The sequence below is a fragment of the Pleurodeles waltl genome, chromosome 7 (genome assembly GCF_031143425.1).
Source record: "Pleurodeles waltl isolate 20211129_DDA chromosome 7, aPleWal1.hap1.20221129, whole genome shotgun sequence".
NCBI lineage: Eukaryota > Metazoa > Chordata > Amphibia > Caudata > Salamandridae > Pleurodeles > Pleurodeles waltl.
The window spans coordinates 65,502,399-65,529,051 of record NC_090446.1 but is presented as its reverse complement, the minus strand read 5'-3'; the positions used below and the strand labels follow the sequence as shown (position 1 = coordinate 65,529,051).

At 43.3% G+C, this 26,653-nt stretch overlaps 1 protein-coding gene across 1 annotated transcript in view; it reads right to left on the bottom strand.

Annotated features, from left to right (window-relative positions):
• LOC138246804 (alpha-2-macroglobulin-like protein 1) overlaps positions 1 to 26,653 on the bottom strand; it is a 179,966-nt gene that overhangs the window by 29,086 nt on the left and 124,227 nt on the right. The window contains exons 27-32 of the mRNA XM_069201567.1: positions 22,112 to 22,193; positions 19,708 to 19,864; positions 17,706 to 17,780; positions 16,028 to 16,190; positions 9,715 to 9,929; positions 1,957 to 2,172 (exon numbers count right to left, since the gene is read on the bottom strand). Of these exons, the coding sequence (XP_069057668.1) occupies positions 1,957 to 2,172; positions 9,715 to 9,929; positions 16,028 to 16,190; positions 17,706 to 17,780; positions 19,708 to 19,864; positions 22,112 to 22,193 (908 nt within the window). The remainder of the gene's footprint in view (positions 1 to 1,956; positions 2,173 to 9,714; positions 9,930 to 16,027; positions 16,191 to 17,705; positions 17,781 to 19,707; positions 19,865 to 22,111; positions 22,194 to 26,653) is intronic.

The window sequence follows — 26,653 nt, the reverse complement described above, 5'->3', positions numbered from 1 at the left end:
CCTTCTTCTCTACAATATATTAGGAAATGCTATATTGCATAGACCTGGTGCCCACGCCTTGGAACGTCTGTGTTCTCTGCACCAGTGTGAAGTTAACAGAAGATGAGGACACCACGCCCTCCATTTTGACAGCCCTTCCTGTTGGTTCTGCCACAATTAAACACAAAGGCCCTCATTCTGACCTTGGCGGGCGGCGGAGGCCGCCCGCCAAAGTCCCGCCGTCAGATTACCGTTCCGCGGTCGAAAGACCGCGGTGGTAATTCTGACTTTCCCGATGGGCTGGCGGGCGGTCGCCTTCAGACCGCCCGCCAGCCCAGCGGGAAAGAGGCTTCCACGATGAAGCCGGCTCGGAATCGAGCCGGCGGAGTGGAAGCTGTGCGACGGGTGCAGTTGCACCCGTCGCGTATTTCACTGTCTGCGCGGCAGACAGTGAAATACATGTAGGGGCCCTCTTACGGGGGCCCCTGCAATGCCCATGCCAGTGGCATGGGCACTGCAGGGGCCCCCAGGGGCCCGCGACCCCCCCTACCGCCATCCGGATCCCGGCGGTCGGACCGCCGGGATCTGGATGGCGGTAGGGGGGGTCAGAATCCCCGCGGCGGTGCAGCAAGCTGCGCCGGCGTGGAGGATTCTATGGGGCGGCGGTACACTGGCGGGAGCCCGCCAGTGGTGCCGGTCCGACCGCGGCTTTACCGCCGCGGTCGGAATCCCCATTGGAGCACCGCCGGCCTGTCGGCGGTGCTCCCGCGGTCCTCCGCCCTGGCGGTCAAAGACCGCCAGGGTCAGAATGACCACCAAAGTCTGAAGGTGTGGTCTCCAGCCCTGGATACAGCAGTCGGGTTAAGTTCTTTCCAATGACTTCTGTAGCAACATCTTAACTTTCCCATTTATATTGAATATAGCTATTTCTGTGCACAATATCTTCTTAAGCACTTTCCATGTGACCTTTTCTTCACTCAGTCGCTGCTTTGTTGTGAACTGAACCCTTGTTGGGTTGGAGATGGTCAAGCCCTATCTATGCTGCACCTCTCCCCTGCAACTCTGTGTGCAAGAAAATTGATGTACTTCACTGCCTGACCTATTTCAGTCAAGACCAAGACTTCCTCAGTCCAGGAGCTGCTCACGGGAAGCAGAAGGGGCGGGGTAGCACAAGGGGGGAGGCAGAAATTAAAGTAGAGACTGTGTTGCTGGGCTGGAGAGAGCCTACTGCGCATGTGTGTTTGGCCGGCCAGAGACAGCTGGACAAACATACATGCGCAGTGAGAGGGAGTGCTGTGCATTCCCCCTCACTGCTCATCACCCCGTTGCCCCGCCCCATTAAAAGAAAATGGTAACAAACAAAGTGTATTATCGTTTTCTTTGAAAGTTTTAAAGGCTTTTGCAGCTGCTGCTGCTGGCGAGGCAGGGGGTGGCAACGCTCCTCTGCCCTAATGGAGGAGCCGCTCCTGCCTCAGTCTTTATCAAAATCCTTTCAACCATGTCTGATCAAAGCACTTCTAAAATGTCAATGAAAAGCAGATCTAGAAGAAACAAATGGACACTTTGTGAAAACCTTTGCTCACGCTATTTTGAGGTATTCAATAGCTAAACTCAGCTGAAAGCTGAAAATATTTTATTTGTGTAAATCCCACTAGTGACTCTAGCGTAAATGTGATTTCCCAAAATATTGAATATAAAATATGGTGTGACCAAAATATTGTGGTTAGAATATTGAAGACAAGAATATTGTGAAAGTAAGTTTCAATGGGTAATCAAAGTTTTACTATGTTTAACTTCACATATATTACATTGATGCTATAGCTATATCTTATATGTGCATAGCTGTGGAGTTAAGAATATTAAATCTATACTTCCCTATGGGCTCTTGAGTTCTTGATATACTTGTCCTCAATATTTTTTCCACAATATTTTGGCCACACTACATTTTTGTCTCGATATTGTTTCCCTTTAACTCACCTGTACAAAGGCACACCCTTGTCCTGTCGATGAGGCTGTGTATTCTCCAGGGATCGTCGGGAGAGTCACGTGCTGTAGCAAGAGTCGGTTGCTGCTCCCCACTGTAAATTCATGTTGGAAGCCTTGTGATGATGACACGGACACGTTCAGATGTCCCGCGGGGCTGTACGTGAGTCCTGCGTACTTGCCAAGAGACTCAAGGGCCACCATGGTGTCCTGAGAAGTGGGGGACAAGTATTGCATCAGTCTTACATTCAACCTTTTTAGAAAAGTTGTTCATTATTGAATATTATGCTTCTTTTGTCTCCTGGCACACGATTGGCAACAACGAAGGGGATTTGCTTTTCCCCTTATATCACCTTCATATTTTAATTCAGCTTATTTTATGGTATACCCAATATGATGGTTTCCTGTTACTTGTCTACAATTATTTTATTGCATAAATAAATGGTCAGGAGCTATTGTGCCTGTTCTAAGTATTATAATTTGTCAACACAATGAATTTTTCTCAACATATTTTTGTCAAATGCCAATTCACCACCCTACAAATTTCCTCTTTTTTGCCTTTCTCAAAAGCAGGTGAGCAGGAATGTTATGGAAGCCGCAAGGGCATAACTCCTTTTCAACTATTGTGGCTCAGATCAGCTTTAGAATGTCTGCTATATTCTTTGGATAATAGTCTCCTCTATTAACAAGATCAGGTCATTATCAATAAAATGATTCTAGCAATTAAATTGTGTTGAGCCTCAAATCTGGAAAATATGCCACCTGTTACTGTTAGTGATATTACAGAGGGGTGAACTTTGCAAATATTTCACTGAACCACTGAAAGTGGAAGTATTATGGATTTGAGCAAGGGACTACATTTAAGCACATCTTTAATCTATATGTTGATGTCTTATGTGAATGTTTTGCCAACTTTTAATAAAAATCTATCTTGTTGTACATTAATGAGTGGTCACAAATGAACAACATAGACCCACTGGAACAAGTGGGCTTAGGAGATGGTCATTTTGCAACTTATTGTATTGTTGCTGTGCAGGAAATCGCTGAGAAGTTGATGGAGAAAAAAGGTCAGTTATTTTATTGCTTTTCTGACTTCTGTGCAGCCTTAAACTTGGTCAATAAAACCATTCTGCGGAATACATTGTGAGGATGGAATATACCGTCTGCCATATAGGCAGTGCACACCAATAACGGGCTCAGATAGATGTTGATAAAGCCATAAGGCAATCTTAGCTATGCCCATTAGCAATGTGCTTAAATAAGGATGTGCCCTGGCCCTGCCACTCTTAGGTTTGTTTCTGTCAGTTTTTCCTCAACAGGTAGCAATCAATCAGTTGATTTGTAGAGCTCAGATTGTCACTTGTGAGGGAATCCAGGTGCTGGCAGGGTCTATTTGTTCAGCAGAAGAGCCAGGTCTTTAATGACTTTCAGAAATCAGAAAGAGATGGAGAGGTCCTAAGATGTAGAGGTAGGTCATTCAACTTTTCACCTAGGAAGGAAAATGAGTGTCTTCCACTCCTGATTCGTCAGATGCAAGGAATGTAGGTTAGGGAGAGGGGATCAGAGTGGAGGTGTTTGGTCAGTTGGTGAAAGTTCAGGTGATGGGTCATGTAGGCGGGACCACAGTTGTGTAGGGCCTTGTATGTGTGGGTCAGAATTGTGAACTGGTATATTTTCTGTACTGGGAGGCAGTGGAATTCTCTGAGGTAGAGGGTGATATGGGTTTGTCGTGGGAGGCTGAGAATTAGTCTTGCCACAGCATTCCTTATGAGCTGTAGTCTTCAGATGATGTAGGCTGCGATCCCTGCAAGGAGAACGTTACTGCAGTCCAATTGGAGATGAGTGCCTGAGTGATCGTCCATCTAGAACTCTGGGGTAACCATTCGAAGATCTTGCGAAGCATGCGTAGGATGAAGAAGCAGAAGGAGAAGGAGTTGATCTGGAATGTCATGGTTAATATATTGTGCAGGATGATGCCTAGATTTCTACCTTGGTCGGTCGGGGTTGGTGTTGGTCTGAGTTTCATGGGCCATAATGAGGCGTCCCACGGAGAGCTTTTGTTGCCAAAGATCAGTACCTCTGTCTTGTCTGTGTTGGGCTTCAGGCAGTTGTCCCTCATCCAATTGACGATATTGGTCAAGCAGTTGTGGAAGTTCGTTTTGGTGTTGGTGGTGTCTTCGGAGAGGATGAGTTGTGTCACTGGCACAGGATATGATGTTGAGTCTGTGTGTTTTGACAATACTGGCCAGTGGTGTCATGAACATTTTGAAGAGAGTGGGGCTGAGCGATGATCCTTCAGATACTCCACTAATGAGTTCTTTGGGTTTGGAGAAGAATGGTGGTAGGCAGACCTTTTGTGTTCTTCCAATGAGGACGGGGGCGATCCATATGAGAATGGCTCCTTGGATGCTGATGTTGTGCAGCCTTGTGATGAGTGTGTGGTGTGAGACCATGTCAAATGCTGCTGAGGGGTTTAGGAGGATCAGTGCAGCTGTCTCTTCCTAGTTGAGTGGGGCTCAGTTGTGGTCAGTGGCCGCAATAAGGGCTGTTTCTGTGCTGTGGTTGCTGCAGAATCCAGTTTGGGAGGTATCGAGTAGGAGGTTCCGTTCCAGGTGTGTGGTGATCTGTTGGTTGGTGGCTTTTTCTAATACTTTGGGTGGGAACAGGAGTAGGGAGATGCTTCGGTAGTTGTCGAGTTCACTGGGAGTCAACTGATGGGTTCTTTAGTAGGGTGTTTACCTCTGCGTACTTCCAGTCCTCAGGAAAGGTGGCGGTGGCAATCGAGGTATTGAACAGGGTGGCGAGTTTGTGGCTGCTCCTGGCTCCACCTTGGTTGAAGACGTGGACACTGGTTGGTGGGGGCCTCCGAGTAGACCAACTTCATTATGGAGGTGGTGTTGTGAGGAGTGAGTTGGTTCCATTCGGTCAGTTGGTTTTCTGCGGTGGTAGTGAGGGCAGTTGTGTTGCTTAAAGAAGTTGGGCTGGAGTTTGAAGTTCCTGTAGATTGTGGTGATCTTGTTGCCTAAGAAGTTTGTGAAATTGTTGCAAAGTTCTAATGAGGGCATGATGTTGTTTGTTGTAGCTGAGGGGTAGGAGAATTCCTTGAAAATGTTGAAGAGTTCTTTGATGTTGTTAGAGCTTGAGTCTATGTGTGAAGCTCAGGCTTTTTTCTTCGATTCCCCCCAGCTGTCAGAGGTAGAGGTTGAGCGCTGTTTTAAATGAGGTCCTGAGGTCATCTGTATACCAGCTTGCCTGTTGGTGGACCTTCTGTCTGTGTTGTTGCCGATGGGAGCAATGCTGTCAGTGTAGTTTGTGATCCAAGTGTTAATTTTTATGACATTTTGATATATGTTGTTGGACGAGTTGGGGTGGGTGGTGTTGAGGGCATTGATTCCCTCGTCATCTGAGACTTTGCTTCAGCTGTGGTGGGGGCTGGTGACACTGAAGTGGTTGAAGGATGGTCAGTCCAGGTGAGTTCTGCAGCATGACTGTACCTGATGCAGTTGCTGGAGTTGAAGATGGGGTCTAGCGTGTGGCCTGCTGTGTGCGTGGAGACATGGATGAGTTTGGTGAGGCTGATGTTGTTCATGCTGTCAAAGAGGTTGGTTGTGTTGGAGTATTTGAGGTAATTGAGATGAAAGTTGAGTTTGCTGAGGAATACGTAGTCATTGGTGCCTATGGTAAGGGGGTGTTTAAGTCGGTGATGAAGTTGCAGAAGCTTGGTCCTGGGATCTGTGGGTGAGGGTGCCCCCGATGGTAGTTTTGCAATCTGTTTGGAGACAGAAGTTTAGGTATTCCATGGTTGGGACAATGTCATCCATTGTGGTTGTGCATTGGATGGATTCCTTGTGTGGGATGGTGATCCGTCCATCAGATTTGTTGATGCGGTTGTGGTGGCTGATCTTGTATCCTTTAGGTACTGCAGTGACGATGTCAAGCGAGGATGCAGGGTTGAGCCAGGTCTCTGTGAGGAAGAGGACGTCAGGTGCGAGGGTGGTGATGAGGTTCTAAAGTTCACTAGCATGTTTGCATAGTGAGTGTGTGTTGAGAAGAGCAAATGTGCTCTAGTGTACTTGTTCTTGTGCTATTTTTTGTGTGGTCTGGTTGGGTTCGGGTGGTTGGCTGGCGTGCGTTTCGAGACAGGTGAAGTGATGGTGGGTGCAGGTGAATGGTCCAACCATACAGCATGGTCGGCAAGGCAGCAGCACTTGTTAAGGCATCTGAGGTCGGGCGTGCAGAGCTCGGCGGTGGTATAGAGCTGCGGGGGTGGAAGGACCAGGGTTCAAGGTGCTGGGTGTGGATGGGTGCAGATGGGCTTGCCTATGTGTGCTGGTGGTGCAGCTGTACTGTGGCAGCCATTTAGCAGATCCTGGGAGTTGGTAGGGGCATCGGGGTATGGTGGGCGGGGCTACCAAAGGCAGGAAGAAGAGGTGGGAAGATGCACAGATGAGCAGGAAAGGAGTTGGAGGAGGTGGGAGGGAAGATTCGGGTGAACAGTGGTGTGGGCTGCAAAAAGGGGATGAGGGGCATGAAGTGGGCAATGAGATGAAAGAGCAAAGCACAAAGAAGTGAAAAAACAGGAAGCAAGTGAGAGAGAGAAAAGGGCATTGCAGTCAGAACACAAAGTAACAAAAGCAAGAGGTGACAAAACGAGGACGTGAGTGAGGGAGAAAAGGGCAATGAGTGAGAGAGAGAAAAGAGCAATGCAGACAGAGCACAAGAAGACAAAAGCAAGAGGTTTCAAAACAGGGAAGTGAGTGAGAGAAAAGGGCAATTAGTGATAAAAAGAGAAAAGGGCAATGCAGTTAAAGCACAGAGGTGACAAACCAAGAAGGTGAGTGAGAGAGAGAGAGAAAGAAAAGGGCAATGGGGTAAAAACGCAGAGAGTGACAAGGAGGAGAGAGGATTTTGCAGGCAGGAGCAGCAGCTGCTGGTGCAGTGGAGAACTGGGTCTGAATGGGCCTTTATCAGGGAGACGACCAGTCCAGGTAGGTGGAGCGCCCGGGCACCTACTCAATGATATGTCACTGCGGCCACCCTTAGGTAGGTCCTGGGAGGAGGAATGGGTGTGAGGGTGGTGGGCGGGGCTTCCGAAGGCAGGAATCAGAGGCGGGAAGACACGCAGGAGAGCAGGTAAGGAATTGGGGGAGGCGGGAAGAGGTAGACGGGTGAACAGCGGTGGGGACTCCAAAAAGGTGATGAGGGGCAAGACGGGGGCAGTGAGGTTAAGCGCAAGCACAAAGAGGTGACAAAACAGGAAATGAGTGAGAGAGAGCAAAGTTCAATGCAGTCAAAGCCGGGGTGACAAAATGGAAGCAAATGAGAGAGAGAACAGGGCAATGAGTGAAAGAGAGAAAAGGACAATGCAGTCAAAGCACTGAGGTGACAAAACAAGGAGACAGGTGAGAGAGAGAAAAGGGCAATGAGAGAGAGGAAAACAAGGATGTGAATCAGAGAGCAACAGAAAAACAAAGGAGGAGAAGTGGAGACAAGGAGGAGAGAGAAGTTCGAAGGAAGGAGCAGCAGCTGCTGGTGCAGGGGAGAGCTAGGTCTGAAAGGGCCTTAACTGGTCGGAGGACCAGTCCAGGTAGGTGGGGAGCCTGGGCACCTGCTCCCCACCTACCTAGTAGACACATTCGTCCTTTTCCAGTGGTGGTCAATGCCCATACAAGGTGTCATACACTGATGTCCTAGTCCTGATGCATGATGGATTACACTTTGGTCTGTTTACAGCAGAACTTAGATGCATAGATGCAAGGAGTTATTGACAGCCATGGATGCATTTTGGTATGTTGTAATACGTAGTCCGCTTTAGATTTGGTATCAATCCATGGTAGGGATGTAAGGGATTTATGCTTCCAGTAATGATTGACATAAGTGAGTGTATTTCATCATTTAATGCAACCTTTCATGTGTTGTGTCTGTTATTAGATTTTCCTTTATTTATTGCTGTCAGTTGCCTCTGTATTTATCTGCTAATCATTACAAGTGGTGGTGTAAATTGTCATAGCTGTAAAACAGCCTTTGAACCTGAATTGTTTTGATGTGGCTCTGCGGTTTATGTTGTCAATCAAACGTTGCAAATTTTAAATAATGTAAATATAGACAGTAACCAACATAGAAGAATTGTCATTTGCTAAGACCGCTGTTGATTTGGTTTACTTTAGATTGTGCTTTACGTTTTCAGTGACTGGGCCCAAGATTTACTAAGGTTTTGCATTAGGGCTGTGTCACTTTTGTGGTGCAGCCCTGAGGATTAATCAATTATGACATTTGCTAAACCACGCAACACCACTTTTTGTGGCTTTGCCTGGTTTAACAATTATAAAGTAATGCAAGGCAGCGGCTTGCGTTACTTTGCGTCGGGTAGGTATTACATGGGTGGAGCATGGTGGGTCCAGTGCATCCTTCCATGCATTTCGATGCAAACCCAGATTTACAAACAGCTTAATCCTGCCTTTGCACCAAAATAGTGCACCTCCCCAACAGGGGCATACGAGAAGAAATATGTTTATTTCTCCTCCTCGACTCGTTTTCCATGTGTGCTGCATTGAAAGAGGAATCTGGAAATATGGAAAGAGTACTATGCCTCTCAGGATTGTTTTTGGGTGTCCCTTCCTGTACAGACACTATCCTTCCCCTAACACTGGCATGTGGCACCATGGTGCAAGAGTGCCTGCATTGGTGCTAGGTAGCACACGTTGCACCAGTGCACAGAGAGAGCAGAAATGCTCCATATCTTTGTAAACATGGAGCACTTCTGATCTCTTCCTCTCATATAACACAACACTGCAAGTTCCCTTGCTGTTTAAAGGTGAATTACCTAAATGAGTTAGTTTATTATTACATAAACACAAATGTATCAAATACAGAGCTTTCTTACGCAATCAGGTTATAATCATTCTGTAGATTGAGTTGATAATTCTCTTAACCAACAAGTCATTATTTTGTCTCTCTTTGAAGTACAAGTGCACCACTGTATTGACACTGTTCAGTGAGTGTACCTTCCATAGTAAAATAGTTTGGGTACAACTTATTCAATATCAAATTAAGCAAACAACAGGCCTGCATGAACATCCCTTTTGTTATAAAGAGTGCACTTTTATTCTGGGCATTCTAGTTGTGTTTTAAAACACGTCTACTCAAGCACAGTTTTAGTTCATTCTGTGGGAGAACCATATTTTAACAGGGATTTGTCCTGTAAAAAATACTGCAGTTTACTCACTTAAGCAGTTGTCTCAAAGGCACAAGCTTTAAGGTTCAAATATTAGATGTTTTCAAAAAGATACAAAATGTGAGAAATTCTTCTAAAATCAAGTGCCTTAGTGAAGTAACTGTTGCTTCAGTAAACCTCTGAAGTACACATGACTTTCTGTTAAGGGTGAAAAATACATTTTCATGATAAAATAAATTATATGTCAGAGTATAATACAGGTGAATTAAATAGATATGATTTTTAATTTCTGCTGTAGACCAAAGCAATTTACTCCAGTCCATCAACTAAGCATAACAACACCACGTGGACAAAACTCTGATCTCCTTAGTTGTTAAATCCAACAATCAAAAAGTGAAAGGTGACTTGTTCAAAATGCCATGTCCTCTATGGCCTTCTCCCATGCTTAATGTTCTAAGTGAGGTTTAATCTTAAAACCTATAATATTGTTGATATGTTTGAATTATGCTGAAATAATGAAAACTACAGTACAGAATCAAATGACTCTAGTGGTGCTGCCTAGAACCATGGATAGGTACCTGGGTGGAGGCAAAGCCTCCATTGGGGTTCTGTTGCTTGGTGAGCCATTTAACAATAGGCACAGCTCTTTTCTTGTCTGCATTGGATACATTCTTCCCAGACACAAAAGCCTTCAGAACGTAAGCCGTCAATTCAACATCCACTGATACGGGCTTGGACCAGTAACTTTCCTTCTCCATCTTCTGTGGGCGTTCTGTCCAGTACATTTCACCATCTTTCAAAGAAAGAAAATGCTTGAACCAGCTTTGAGAAGAGACATTTAACAATGTTAAACATTTTCCTTAAAATCCCTTTGGTTCTTGATGTTAAAATGAACTTAAAAAGAAACTTGGCCTTCACCCTTGTGGTCACAGTGTTGTGTTGCCATTTTAGTTATAGCTCCATATACATTATTTTAGCAAACTAGGCCTGCCAATGTGCACTTTAACCTAGATATATTTTATTCAGCTTCGTTTATTATTTTAACAATTGCTACATTTGTGGTCTTGTTTTATTTCTCTCTATCTAGGTCAGCACTGCATTCTTAAACAAGACATTTCTATCAATCTGTGCTTTTCTCAAGGCTGCAGTAAGACAGGTTGCCAGTAATTGTGGTAATGCTTTGTCTCTAGTGTTCATAGAAACATACACACTGTTACGTAGGGATTCTTTCTTGGAACATCAGCTGTTTTATTATAAAAACACTACTTTGACCCATGTACGTTAGAGGGAGATTCCAGCCAGATGACCACGACTGTATGCTGATTGCTGAATGCTTTGCTACAGCTGCTTATGTAGACTCCATGCCTCTTGCTCAGGTATGAGGGATGGTGTCTTCCCAGGGGAATCTGAAGGGCAGAACTAGAGCTTAACATGCTGTGCTCTAATATCGCCTAGGTAGGAATTATTTTAATAACTCTAGTGACAATATGGTAGCGTTATTTTTATGCTTTACTCTCCTTGTCACAATTTTAATGCTGTCATGTTTCTTCATCCTAGGTATTGCAGTACACGCTTTATTATCCAAGATGCAGTTGCTTCATTAAAACCTTATTGAAACATATACTGCCTCTGATTGTCCTTGTATATGTGAGACTAATGTAAATGAGAGAAACGGATGCGATCTGAGTGACCACGATTTCCCTGAGGAGTCAATTGTGTCATGCGCTTGGCTGCCCAATCATCCCTGCTCTTGGGTAGAGATGAGGCACTTCTAGTTAGCCGGAGCAAAACATGGATTAGGCCGACAGTTGTCACCTGTAGTGGGTTGGACTCAGTCCCCCACAGTGCAAGTGATTCTGCTGCCCAAATCCAGTAGTCTTATTAGGATAATGAGAGCCTACGCGACATGGTGCCGCCAACGTTTGGTCAGGCTCGAATACTCGGGTCCTCCTGAGTATCTCTGTCTCACTACATACAAAGACACCTCAGGACTATACATGGAGACGACTGTGGTAATGAGGACTTTCCTCCTCAGCTAAGTAGGGAGTTTCTAACTAACGCTATAGGTTGTTCAAGCTTGAACTCTAAAAGGATAATCCCCATTTGGTGTGCTTATCTCTGAACAAAATTTACCATTTGTTATGGCGAACCCGCAACAGGTAGGAATTGCAGTCAATATGTGACCATCCCTTACTGCACATTTATTGGCCCTTGGCCTAACTGCCCAGGGGGGGTCCAGTTCTATTTGTTGTTGAAGCTCATCCAGCCTATAGTACAGTTTTTGTTTTTGTTCTTGGGTCACATTTCCAGCAGCTGATGGGAACACAAATACATTTTATCACTATACACCTGCAAATATACCTGCACAATACAGAGCATACGCATATCTAGAAATACCTCTATGTTATCAAGAACATAATAATTGGCTTGATGGCGCCCTACCCCATACAATTTTACACCTTAGGTTAGGTCCTCTAAGTAATGACGGTCCTACCTGGTCTTTGTTGGCCACATATACACCCCACCCTGATGCAGCAACCTTGACTGTAGCTGAAGTGCACTGCTTAAATGCTGAGCTGACTGAAATATACAGATGATTAGTACAGTTTGTAATTCAAACATTAAATACAAATCCAGCACGTGCTGCTCCGGCGCAACCACATGCAGTAATGCCAGGTATTAATCTGGTGACTGAACATTCGATCATGGGTAAAGTACCCGCCAAACGAGAAGAAATTCAGTTTTGGTTAGCTCAAAAAATAAACGCGCTGGAAGCAGTATTTCCCCATACGGGACCTCAGGATAAGCATAGAATATTAACTATGTGTTTGCCATTTGCGATGGTTCCCACAATAGATAAAAGCAATACATGGGACACGGTATTTGCCACGCTCTATACTCCTGCACATGGTACATCGACACTTGCCAATTTACCGGAAGTGTTGAAACAAATTCAAGATGAACACGGGGCTGCTCCGGCCCTGGACTTGGGGATGCAACTAATCGGCAATTTTGCCACAGTATCCTCAATTATATTAAGTAACCTTAAAGGGGAAGCAGTTGCACTAGCGGTGCACATGCGGCTCCGGGATGTTCCTCCACAGGATCAAGAACGTGAGCTGCCAAAGATTATCGCTGAGACCTACTTTAGCAGTGGTTGAGATAGTCTGGGGGTCAGACCCCCAAAACCACAACTTCAGGGTAGTCTAATAAAGTTTCTACCAAGCAAGTTCCTGAGGGTACTAAGAAATGCTGGGATTAAAAACAACAAACACCTAAAAAAGAAAGGGGAGAATCTCTGCAGACAGAGACCCCACAGAATAGATATAATCTCAGAAATAGAGATAATATAAAAACGCCTGACTGATATCAATATACTGATACACGCCAATCTCGTTCCTTTCAGGACTCATTGGAAAAATGCAGTGAGAGATGTGGGCGGTCAGAGTGAAGAACTGAGTACGAGAAACAGAGACAGGAATCACAACGTTCAACAGAAGTTTCTGTAAAAGAAGAACAGAAACTTCCCCAACAAAAACCCCAATTCAAAAAGAAAAAAGTGGCAGCAGTTGCAGTTTGACATGCCACTCAAGAAGAGGGCTCTATTGAAGAACAAGAAGTGGGCATTAGCGCTATTAGACAGCGCAGCAGAGGTCACAATAGTTCACTGGAATCTTCTAGAGCATCTGGAGGTGAAAGCAACTGATGATTTCTTACAAGTTAAAACTGTGGACATGCGTGTCTCCACGCCTGATAGGGTGTACAAAGTAATGTTACAGTTAGAAGGAGACATTGAGCGCACAATCAACGCAATCTTCTGGGACCGCGTCATAAATATATATGATATTCTACTGCTCGAAAGGGATTGGCCACCTGAATTTGTCCGTACTTGTCCATAGGGCAAGATGTTGTCAAACCTTCTTTCTCACCCCCTGTTCCCGATGAGCTTGCAGAACCCTACGCCATCGATTGGGCATTGGCGTAGGCAACCGCATTATATCACAAACACGTAGGGTGGGATAAAGTCCCCCATCATGTAATTGCAATTAAAAATAAACCTCATCCTCATCCACAGTATCCAATAAAACATGATGCTAAAGCACCCGTGAGGGAAATCCTCACACAACTGGAGTACCAGGGCATAATCAAACCCTGTGTCTCACCAATGAATGATCCCTTATTCCTGGTAGCTAAACAGGATCATTCGTACGGAATACTCTTAGACTACAGATAGTTAAACAGTCAGACATGCACATACGCTATGCAAAACTCACATAGCACAGCACTCATGAACAACATAGTGCGCAAAAAAATACAAAACAACACTGGACATTTCCAGTGGTTTCTTCTGCCAAAATATAGTGCCCGAGAGTAGAGACGTAACAAGTTTCAGCGCACTAGGCTCCCAGAAAACATTCTGTTGTTTACCCCAGGAGTACAAGAACAGTACAGGACTGTTTGCGGCCTGTGTCGCTTTAATATTGCACAACACTGGCCCTAAAGCATAGTCCTATGTAGAAGATATCAATCTCACGGATGATGAACTACTGCAAAATCTAAGCTGGGTAGCCCGCATTGTTGTAGGATTTGCTGAATTTGGCTATAAATTAAACTTCAAGAAAACAAAAATAGCCTTCCTTAGCGTCCTGTTTTTGGGATATGAGCACTAAAGAGAAGGAATGAGCCAAGCACCACAATTCTTGGAAAAATGTGCCCAGTTACAACCTCCAAATACCATAAAAAAACTTCAATCCCTATTGGGTTTTCTAAATTTTGGCAGAAGTTACATTCCAGATTACGCATCACGCATAAAACCTTTATATGACTTAATACGTCCTGACTTTTCCAGTAAATTTTGGAGAGTCTAACACGGATTCTCAGAGCTTTGCACACAGACATGCTTGTAGCACAACACTTACAAATCAGGGACAATAAAAAACATCTGGTCATCAGAGTAATTGCTGGTGCCATTGGTTTCACCTATGTAACTTTCAATGAGGGTGAGACAGACCCAATTGCATACAAATCACATTTGTACTCAGCAGCAGAACAACACTTTGCTTCCACTGAGATAATTCTCACTGCTGTTCAGATGGCTGTCATCAAAGAAAGACCACTGGCCCAGGAGAAACGCATTATTGTCGTATCTCCAATTCCAGCCCTTGAGGCTGTTGCCAAAGCCAGGGTTCCAGACGATAAAGTTTTACGTCCACATTGGATTCAATGGGCAATGTCTTTGACAGCCACTGATGTTGACTACTTTTTTGACCCAAAATTACAAACTCAAGAATTGTTGCAATCTGAACTTACCCAGTTCTGGCACATACACTGCCTATTGATCAATACCAAAGAGTCATGTACACTGATGGCTCAGCGCAACATGCAATAGGCACAAAACATCAATACTCTGCTGCTTGTGCAGTCCTAAGTGGCCCCATGTAGGATAATAAATTATGTCCCGAGCATACATTCATGCAAACCCTAGGGGATTGCATGGCACAACTAGCAGAACTAAAGGCTCTGGTGATGGCACTGGAACACACGGATCCTGCACAGTTAACACTGATCGTCTCTGATTCGTATTACTGTGTCCAGTCTTTCAATGAATACCTGTATTACTGCCGCCAGAATGGGTTTAGAGATTCTAAAGGCAACACCATTAAACACAGACTTCTGTGAGGGAAAGTAACGGACCTGAAGGAAACGCTACCAAACGTCCATGTTGTACATACACTTGGACACCAGCGTCGTTGGAATACACGTTTCTGGAAATACACTGGCTGAGGAAGCAGCCAAATCAGCAGTAGGAATGGCTGCAGTAACTCTTTCTGGAACGAAACCGGACAATGACATATGGGCGGCCATGAAAGTTACGGCTGAAGGCACCCCCTATTCAAAAGCAATTCCTGCAAAATATTCCTACTGAATGGGAGGCTTCCTTGATGCTAAAGTAAAAATACCAGATGTGGGGGTTCGAGTAATTCCCAACAAAGAAATGAGACCATAGTTGATCAAAGCAGCGCATGAGGGGGTTGCATCTGCCCATGCTGGTGTGGCGGCTACAATATAATTATTGGAAGCACATTATTGGTGGCCAGGTCTATACAAACAGACCAAGCAGTATGTTTTTTGTTGTAACATCTGCCAACAAATTAAGGGCTCCACCGTCAAACGCCCACCGCAGACACCCCTCCTAATTTCCAACAAACCTTGACAATGTGTGTACTTGGACCATTGTGGTCCCCTAACACCGGACAGTGCATACAAATACATTTTAGTCGCTGTTGACTCTTGCTCCAGATTTCTATGGGTGTGGCCACAATGCTCGGCTGACGCTCGGACTGTTATTAAAGATTTGCAAGTCTTTATCGGCACACTATGCATTTGCGGCTTTCCACTTGGACCAGGGCCCTGCTTTTGCCACAAGGGCATTCAGGGATGCCATTGCTTCGTTAGGGGTCCAACTCCATTACTCGTCTCCATTTCATCCAATTGAAATAGTGTTGTGGAGCAACAAAACCTTGATTTAAAGCAGTGAGTATTAGATATGGGTCGTAGTTGGCTTAATCACCTGTATGGAGTCCAGAGAGCACTTAACAATCTGCCTAGAAGGTCTCTGGGGGGGAGGGGTTGTACTTTATACGAGTGCCTGTTCGGAACTCGAATGTATGTTCCAGATCTTGATGGTCCTGGTGTGGAGGCAGCAGAAACACCTTTTGACATAAATGAACATGTCACTGTCTTGCAGGAATTATAACTATTCTGTGACGACAACGCTTCTTCCAATGCTGCCTCCGCAGGAATTAAAGATGTACCAATAACATCCACCGGCTGGATTCCAAAAGGTGGGGATCTAGTACGTGAAAAAGTTGCTGTGAAAAAACAACATACCTGAAGTGATAGCATGTTTGAGTAGGTCATTGAGCACATGCTCCCGTTTATCATTATTTCCCACTAAGGTGTAGATCACTGACATCAGAGCTTTGTAGTAGAGAGTTGAATTCATCAAATCTTTGCTCTCAAGGAACTGTATGGCTTTGTCCAGAACTGGATCCTGTAACAGAGTGAATAACATTTTATTACAAGGGAAATATTTGCATACAAAACAAGATGTGAAGGTATTAGTTGTCTTCTGTAGCTCGAAACTGGAATGATCTATCTAGATAGTGCTTTTGTGAGAGTAACTCACATAGGGCCATATGTGCTATTTTAATATGGTCACAAACAGTCCAAATCACTGTTTGTAACTGCAAAAACATGTTTTACTATGTATTAAAGCCATTTTAGGTGTCATTACATGTTTATCAACACTTACAATGGCTTTGCAAACACACAATGATTCACTGTTTCAAAGCAGCGTGTCGTAGGTGTTTGTTCCAAACAGTGGTCTGGTATATACAAAGTATCAATATTTTGAGACCAAAATACATTTGCAAAACATTGAAAAATTACTGGCTCCTGGGGTGGGATGAAACTGCATTCACAAAAGTGAAGGGACCCCCTTTGAATGTAAAAAAAGGAAGTTTGTTTGGGAGTAAGCAGTGGTTCAGGAAACTACTGACAATTTTCACACAAACCTGTCACAAAATTTTCTTTTTAAACATAGCACCATTTCCTTTCATGAAAAACTGCCTGCAATTTAAAAAAAAAAAGTTTATTAAAAGATGTTCATAGTCATCATGATCTGCTGACACTGGGAAACCACCATCACTATGGTGGCCACCATTCGGAGTGCGTATCAATTTGCGACTTAACATCATTTATATTCATAAGGTGGCTTGGGTTGCACCTCACTCCGTATTGGAATTTAGAGATTGACCTATTACAATATAGGTCACTTCGTTACATTCTTTACTGGGTGCAAATATAGTGGTAGCAAATTGGGGAAGGTGGGGTAACTTAGGAAATATGTGAGGAATGCGTTATAAAATTGTGGGACCAAGGGAAAAAGCAAGATAACTAGCAGAAAATATACTGTTGTCCAAGAAAGCATTAGAAGAAAGTGACTAGAGACACAGGAATAGGGTTACGCAAACAGAGATATTAAGAAATGAAGGAGAACATGATAAAAAGTGGCAGGATCAGCCCACTCATGGAGCCACCAAAAGGTGCCAGCAAGCTAGGCACAGATTACTGAAGTACAATACAGAATGCAAAATCTTCCAGGAAACATGGTGGCACACGTCGTTCACTTCCAGGATATACAGGACTGGTGTGGAAGTAGGATGCTAAAAGAGATGTGACAATCCAGTAAACCAGAAAAAGGCCAACTGTCTCGGATTAGTACGAAAAAAGAAAAAAGGAAGATGATTGTAAATAATGAAGTAGATCTGAATTAGCGCAATGGACCCAAAACCTGATGAAGTAAAAACATGAGGTCAAAGACAGAGGTCGCAACCTTGGAAGCAATTCCTTTTTTCACCTCTTCAAAAATGTTTCTGTGATAGTCTAGTTGAATATGGGTCTTTGTAGAGCACTTGAAAAAATGCTAGGAAGCAGTTAGGTGTGAAAGTAGGAAAAGCAGTAGGTCAGACAACCAGACAACAGAGGTCCCACAAGTCATACTCACATTTGTAGGCATCTGTGTTTCCAGCAGTGACATGGTAACGTATGCTGAGAGGCCATATTCACCATCCACACCACCCTGTGGAGAGGGAAGAGAGGTTCAGATCTTGCACAAAACAAGAGCAAATTTACTGACACAAGGATTATAAGGAGAAAATTGATCCCATGGATTTCCTCACGATAAAGTGGACTCCCATCCGAGTATGATCAGCACCATTTTCTCTATAACTAACAACCCTTTACCCTTGGACTCTGGTACCAACAAAGTGGAAGAGCATGTTATATGCAATAGGAGCAGTCCCGCCACTGAGCCAAGGCCAGACTGGCCATTCTGTCACTCTGGTATTTACCCGGTAGGCTGCAGAACAAGGGGCTGATTTCCTATCTGGATGGGTTGCTATGGCAGAAACATGAATGCCTCCATTGATCTATACTATTAGAAATCTCCTGCAGTGTGGGGCTGGTTTGAACATTTTTTGCAAGGGTTATTCATGTGTGTGTATGCTACTTGGTTACACATGATTCATAGCAAACCCAGGCTGTGTTTGCAAACCTCATCCAAATAGTGGGGTTATATGACAATGAAAATAGGCTATATTTAGGCATACTGGCTGTTCACACGATCCACTGCTACCCACAAAACACAAATCAGTAACCTCTCCTGCAACCTATAAACCAAGAATTGTTTCTGAGAAACACTGCAGCCAGTTGGAAGTGGCATCAACAACCTGCTGTGACTCAATCGCAAATCAGGACGTTACCGATAAGCCACCTAAAGGTAAATACCTCAGCAAAGACAGTCTGTGCCCTATCAAAACTAATTTAAATTTCACCTGCTGAGTCCTATTGTGTTCCAGTTTATTTGCCATCACCTTCACCCTTTACATGGAGGCCCTTATTCATCTATAAAACGTCAAAATCCATGAGTATGGTGATGGCACGAAACTCTGCCTGAAAGCATATTTTTGCTTGAGACATTCAAACAGTGCCTGCACCTCACCCAGACTTGGATGTCCAACACCTACCTCAGAATCATCCCCATCAAAATAACCAACTTCCTCCTAATTACCCAGAACAAATAGCAACAATCAGTCTAAACCTGGCTTAGCTACATGAAGCTGCACAGATTCAAAACCACAAAGTTTTCACCCAGCACCAACCCACTAATCCCCTCAAGGATCACATCCCTGTGAAAATGAATAAAAGTGAGAACGTGAAAATGTTTCTGCCATTATGTGACTTCAGCACTGCCATTCAAGACCTCATACTGTCAAATGTGTATGGTGGCAGTACCCTGCTCCACAGAATCTTTACTCACCCCCTCCCCAAGGGCATCCTACATGCAACAGCATGTTCACCTAAGTTCTGAACATATATGAGCACATCATGCCCCCCATGATGGTGATGGAGCTCCACTGGCTGATCTTGCTACATAATTTAATCATCTACATAGCAATTACAACTGGCACCTTGCCTATCTAGCCATCTCTGGTGGCACTCAGGAAAGAGATGAAGGCGCACCTCTTTAAAGAACACTACATAACAAGGCAGTGATAGCCCATGTATGCTTTAAAAAAACAGGTGACCTTTCACTCAGTCAATGAATGTATGTTTGCATTTGACCCTCTATAGTGCTTTGAGGCATTTTGGCCAGTTTTGCACTATATAAATACCACATACATACATATAAATATAGGGCATGAGAATTTAGGTTGTACCATGACTATTCTAACAACCTCCATGCCCTTCAATGAGTATAGAATTTGCATAACTAAAACCCTGCTTGAGATTTAGTAATAAGTGGATCTTAAGGTCTGCCTCAATGAGGACTTCTTAGAACTAAATGAGGTGTTGGATGCTATAGCATCTTCATACTAAGCAGTAGTACTGATAAGCTAGCAGTGGATTGAACCTGAATGCAGAAGAAGACCACCTTCAGAACTCAAGACTCATAAATCTCTGTCTATGAGGCCTTAGGGGCTGAACATGGGGTCAGTATTTCTTACCTTTAGTGCTTGGTGCAGGAGTTTGCCCTCATTGCTGAATTCGCCGCTGGACTTCTGGATTTTCTTCAGCCACCTTACAGCTTCATTTATGTGCTTCTCATCGATGGGGATGTACTCCTTGGCTGCATGAAAGCACTTAACAACAAAGGCAGTGAGCCTTTGGAGGAAAACAATGAGAAAATTAAGAACCTAGGAGAGAATTTCAAGGGATGAGAGGAGGCCAAGTGGGATGACAGAGAGGGACACTGTTGCAAGAGACGAGAGAGACAGAAACACAAAGCAAGGGAAGAGGATGAGGGAATGAAAAACTGAGGGATGAGAGTGATTGGGAGAGTATAAAGCTCAGATTATTAGGGTCTTCCTCGAGGCTGTAAGAGAGTCATGGAAGTAGGTGATCCCAAGAGATAGTCATTACCTACTGCATATAAAAAAACAATTTTGTTTTGTATATTGCCACACCAGTGTAATTTTTGTCTAAAGAAAGAGCAACATTGCATAAATAGAACTATAGAGATCGACTTAATAAAGAATAAATATGTTTTTCAAAAGATCACAAGGTTAAAAGTCAGTCGTGCTAGCCCAATCCTTCAACTTCCAAGGCTGACAAAATAAACACTGCTATTAAGAAAGCTACAAAGTCACAGCACTGTTGCAACAAGTGTAAGACATTTTCTCACCAAAGGGCATGTCACAGCATAATGGAAGAAAGAGAAACAGCGCCTCTAGAGAACATTGCAGGACTGTGGGCCTGGGTAGCCAGAGAGAAAAGACCACATAGGGCCTAATGCCCCACACACTATCTGAAGGAGAGGGGGCAAGGAACAAACCTGGAATGGTTACCCAGCTGCTACTTACTTTAGGTAGGTGAATGAGGTATTACGGATCCTTCTATCCATTTCTTCAAGACTTATTAATATTCTCTTGGGGCATTTTTAGATGATGCTAATGCATCAAAAGCTTTTGACACCATGTCCTACTTGAAACTCACACCTTAGGACCTACACAAGGCGTGTACTTGCCCTCATAATGTTTAGATTACAATTGGATCCCTGGGAAGTACTACTTAGCTAATAATATATTATTGCACTACAATACACTCTTTATGCCCATTACATTGGGTAACAATATGCTCCAGCTCCTGCATTCGAGTATTTCAAACCTGAATAGCAGAAGTATATCTGAAACTCAACCCACCTGTCTGTTCAGGGTAATAGAGGGAGGTGTGCCCCCGAAACATCGAGCTAGGAATCTCGATGGCACAGAATATTGTGGACACAATATTGAAGGACAAAATATCAAAAGGTAAGTATACATTTTATTTTCCTAACTCTACATGTATGTACCTTGAAGTTAAACATATGTTCAAGGTGTACAGATGCAGAGTTAAGAACAGTAAATCCATTTTTCCTCTGTATGTACTTACCTTTCAAAAGTTGTCCCTCAATATTCTGTCTAAAATTAGTGTACTATGACATTGCTAGTTTCCACATTCCGTAATACAATCATGGAGGAAGAATCTTGCCTTCCTTTGAAAGAGGCACCCTTTTATATGGACTTACATGCCTTTTCCCCTAGAATCTCTAATTTATCTCTAAATGTTTGGGCTTTCTTATTGACCTTTCTTTGTGCATAAAGGACAAAATCAAGAGAAAACCATAAACAGAATTGTTCCTGTGTACCTAACGGTGCAAAATCAAGTCTTAACTTCTCCTATGAACTTCGGGTCCACAGTCCAGGACCTCATCTTGTCACATGCAGCGAGAGGCAGCTCGGCTCACTGGTGTTCCAATCTCATGACTGAAGATAACTAAAGCTGTACTCAAAGCGGCATTAGCTAATCAACAACCAAATAAAGTTCTAGCACTCTCCTCTACCCTGAAAAATGGTACTGGCTCCATGTAAAAGCTATCATCCACTTGAATGTCTGTTGTGTGATCTTTGGGACACTTCACTCAATCTGACAACCTTACTTCTACACCCAACGTGTCCCGAAGTGCCTCCACTATCAGAAACACTTTCATGGTCAGTCTGGCTACCCAAAAGACTTCCAAAAGAAGCACAAACCAACACACTTTCTTTGCACATGGACAGAGACCCTGGAATATCCACCCTTCAGCCACAGATCTGTACAACCATTGGCCGAATTTCAGAAAGGTCTCAAAATACAACTTTAAACAAGCTCTCTACAGTCCTAGCCTGGGTCCCTTCCCACCACATCCCACTGTGGCCCAGTGTTTCTGATCTTTTCTCTATTCTGCAAATCTATCTCCTCAGCCCACATTGTAAAGGTACCTCCAATCTTCAGATGCTGGAAACATGTTTGATTTCCACATATATCATTCTGCTGACATTTGGAGACAGGACATACACCCCAATAAAATAAACAAATTAATGTATGACTTACCACGTATTCCCCGAAGGGTCACTGCTGCCGAAGGCGCTGTAGGAGCCATCAGGATGCTTGTAGTTGAGCTCACGTTGATAACCTGAGGGCACGAAGACGATTGTCAGGCAGTCACTTCTAGTGAATTATGTACATGTGCACAGGCCAGAGAGCTCTCTTTATTGAAGAGCATGTTTTGGTGAACAGAGAGATGTGATGCTAGTGATCTCCAGCCTGCTGTGCGCGACACACTAATAATATACTGTGAGCCAAGTTCCTCTAGCTTTGCTGCTAGTGACACACACTGAGATCCCTGTGTCTAGACCCTGTGAGAGCAGGGGATCCAGTAGTGGGTTTGTGCTCCCCCTGGAACAGACTCTACAGGCAGCACATGGAGGGAGAACATATTTGTACTCTTGGGGCGGCGTTTTGGAGAGCAGAACTTGCACTTTATCTTTGGTATGGGTTGGTGCAGAAGTTCCCAACAGAAAAAAACACATCTGTGCCTTATTCACAGACTTCATTTTTAGTACATTAATGTAGTAGCGAAACTAAAGTACTACAAAATGCTGATCATATAACTACTTGTGGAGGTCTCCGCCTCTCCTGTCTTTTCATGTGCGGAGATCTGAGCCCCTACTGTGGAGATCTCCACACTTGGAATTATACGTTTTAGTGGTAAATGTGGGAGGGATAGAGAGGAGTTTCTGGGATGGGGAATACTTATGATTAAATGGGGGGGTGCTTAAGGGAGGAGTAAAGTGGGGTTGGGAGGAACATGCACCCTCCCACAAAAGAGTAAGCCCAATGCTATTCACAATCTGCTCTTCTATGGTTACTACAACCACAAACGACCTCAAATATTTGTAAATGTACCCCAGCTCGAGCTGTGGTTAGTTTAGTGCTGCATATGACCAACCACTGGTACTGCATCACCCCCCTGTAGAAAATAATAAAGGAAGGGACTTAAAATATAAACCCACAGGACCTAATTCTAAAATACATTAATTATTTGAAAGTATCAGTATATTTTATTTAATGTTAAAAAGTCTATAAACATTATTAATTTAAAATATCTAACTAACCTTTTTAATTTACAAATCAACATACCATTGTTATTTATTAAAACATAATTTTATTCCTTTTACTAAATTATGTACATTGGTTTATTAATTGTAATAAACTAATGAAAATATCATTATTTTACTTTAGTTGGGATTTTAAGTCACACTTCAAAAATAATGTTATTTGAATTTAATATATTCAAAATTATTCCATTTTTATTTCAATATTGAGTAATTATTGCTGTAAAAGTTTTCTTGTATTGTTCTACAATAAAAATAATTTGATAAAATAAAATACCAATAATATTTAACAATAACGTATTTTTTCTAATGTTGTTAAAAGTTTAATATACTTTTTAAATGTTTTTTATACTTTACCAAAGGGAGTGCCTCACCCCAATGGCTGAGACCTCTGTCTACGTGTGAACAGTATGGTAATGGTACCTTTACATTCATAAATTAGGCAGTACCCCTGAAAGCACGTAGTAGAGACAAGTAAGTTTACACTTGGTGAATAACCAAAAATATTAATTTTACTGCAAAGTGTAAAAGTGAACTTACACGTGTAGATTTAGTCATGTGTGTGCTCACCTTTGTGTATGGCCCCTATCTGAATTTCTAAGCCTCTGTCCATGGACTTTGGGTGCTGCCTTTGGTAGACACATCTGAAACAGATTCTGAAATTCCAGTAAGAAATTGTTGATGGGGACCACACATGTCAGTAAGAGAGATTTGTACCACTAGTCTATTGTCCCAATTGCTAAAATCCCATGGGATTTTCTTGCTGGCAGGCTACAATCAGAAATCACTTTTGTCCAGCTCAAATTAAGGTACAATAATAGAGGGATGAGTGCACATGCCAGGTTTGGATCCCCATTCCTCTTCAATGCCTAGAGAGAGAGAGAGACCAAGGACCACTTGGACTGAGAGCGGAGGTGGCCAACATGTCACCCAAAGGAAGGTCCAGACTAAAGAATACAGAACAAAAGCCACCCTGTAGAGTAATTCAAACTTACTAATATTGCCACTTCCTTTCTTTAGGTACGATGGAGTGATGGCAACAAGGAGTCTGCATCTGACGGGGAGGTGGAAAAGAGCACCATTGTGAAGGATGAAGCCCAACACCCATCAACGACAGTGCAAATGGACATACAAAGCACAATAGAACCCCTTGACTAGGTCCAAGTTTGCAATGAAACAAGAGTAGCAGTGATGCAAAGTGATGGAAAAGAGGAGGAGTGCGGAGACTCTATTTATGAGGAGGGCAATCACCTCCCAACGTCCAACAAGTGAAGACAAGGGTAGTTCAAATACCTAAACCAAGAAACAATGCCCTACTAATACTAAGTTGACTAAAATGTGCCCAAGAACCAGTGATTATTCTAAATGTAAGCCATGTACAACTAATGAGAAGTGGTCTGCCTATTAACTCCTGGGTACAAAGCCGTACTCAAAAAGCAGTAATATATTTGGTAGTCATACAAAAAGGTTCTGGATCTATAGAATAGGACACAGAATATCAATCCCCATCACCAAGTAAAAAGAAAAACAATACATGCCATTTCAACTTTTAGGAACAGGAGAAGCTCAATATGAACTTCTAGTCTGGTCGACACCTACAGTGAAGTGTACAGAGTTGGAAAAGAAGGGTTTGGGGTAGAAGTTGATCTTTGCCACCTTAAAAACCCCCTTGCCCCAACAAGCATCAACAATGACTACTGCAAGTTACTTGATGGGATAGTCCAAATAGAAGCATCAGAAAATAGTCTGAACACAGCTGCAGCCACCATGGTTGCAAACCTAGAATTTCCAATGTTAGGTAAAGGATGAATTGGCAGACTAAAAAATGCCCTGATGTTTCTCAGTTAGTTTATTCATTCTTTGATGAAGGAATACCAGAGGCATCTGAGAGCTGCTTTACCCTTACATCGGAGAAAGAGAAAAGAAGCATCCCCCAATGCTTTGGACATGATTGCTGACTTGGGATACATTCCAAAATTCTGTCAGTAGAAGGATTAAAAAGCCATGATCATCAAATGAGAATCTTCTCTTGAGTTCTATTCATGAAAGTTTGTTTTTCAGCCAGCTTTCGGTCTGATTAAAACTCTCAGGTGCTACACCTCTGATTGCTGTTTTGACATAGCCATTGGTTGTAGTAAGCCGGAGGTTAAATTGTGCAGAATAGCACCATTTCTTCAGAAAGGATTTAGCTCACAATGTTGGGTTTGAATGATATTTCAAACTACTACTTGGAAAACTCACGTGAGCTGCAAGGGTAACTATGTCCCTTTAGGTAGGTGAATCCTCATAGCCTTGTTTGCATGGCAAAAGGCCCAATCTGCATTATTAGGCATGCCCAAGAGCCTCTATGTTTGTCATTGGGGAAACGATGGTGATGTGAGGAAAGAAATTCAGAGCAGTTTATTGTACTTGTCCCACTGGCAACATTATTGTGTTGTGCCCTGAACTTTCTCCTGGCTCATTTTGTCTGGTGGTTTCTAATCCCATACAGAGGGCAGCTTCAGGGTAGTGTATAGTGCAAGAGATACAAAGAGACACACAAGCCAATTGATTCTGCTGGCAGCAGCTATGTCTACAACATGAGTTAAAAACCACTTAACATCAGGGAAAACCCAAAGAAATACTGCACAGCAACGCTAGAGGCCTTTGTAGGATGTCTGTTCCAGAGCTTTATTCAATAATTCAGAAGGTTCCAAAGTTCAGCCCTTCAGTGATAATTAGAGTTTCACAACACTCCACCAACATGGCGTGTTTGAGATGCCTTCAGCATCCTTCTTCTGCAGTTTACAGGTAAAGAAGGTGTTCTGTAAAATGCAGAAAACCGAAAAAGCATTGATGAAGAGTCACAGAAAAAAGATGATTGTTAGTTCCAAGATATGGATCAGTTAATCTAGCCTAGACTCATCAGTAATGACTGCAGGCCCACCTGCAACAGCCAAACCTGACTGCAACTGGGCTAATCGTCAAGCCTCATTGCACAAGGTCTACCATCACTTGGTTAAGGGCTGGTGTGAGGGTCATGTGGACCCTATGACGAGGCCCACAAACTACCGTAAGGAAGGTTGTCTGATAATGCAAGAGAATTGTGACCCTGACTACCTACTTTCAAGACATTACAGACAATGTCCCCAGTCCTGCACGTTTGTGTGATCCCTGCTGCATTTCAGGCATTGCTTTCTTGTTTTTCTCCTATTTAACTAGTTAGACTAACACATTTAAAAACAAAGATTTGTAGGGGCAGGAAATAGAGCCCATAATAATGAACAGTGAAGTGTCATGGCACACCAGTACAGCTTCAACAACACCTGCAGTGGTCTCCTCAAGAAACTGATTGACAGCCCACAAAAGCTGCAAAAAACACTCAATATCTGCAAACATGACCACATCAAGACTTCCCTACGAGCTCTCCACTGGCCTTCAGTACAGGAGAGATTAAAATTCACAGTTCTGTGCACCATCAATAAAGGCCACTGAGGGA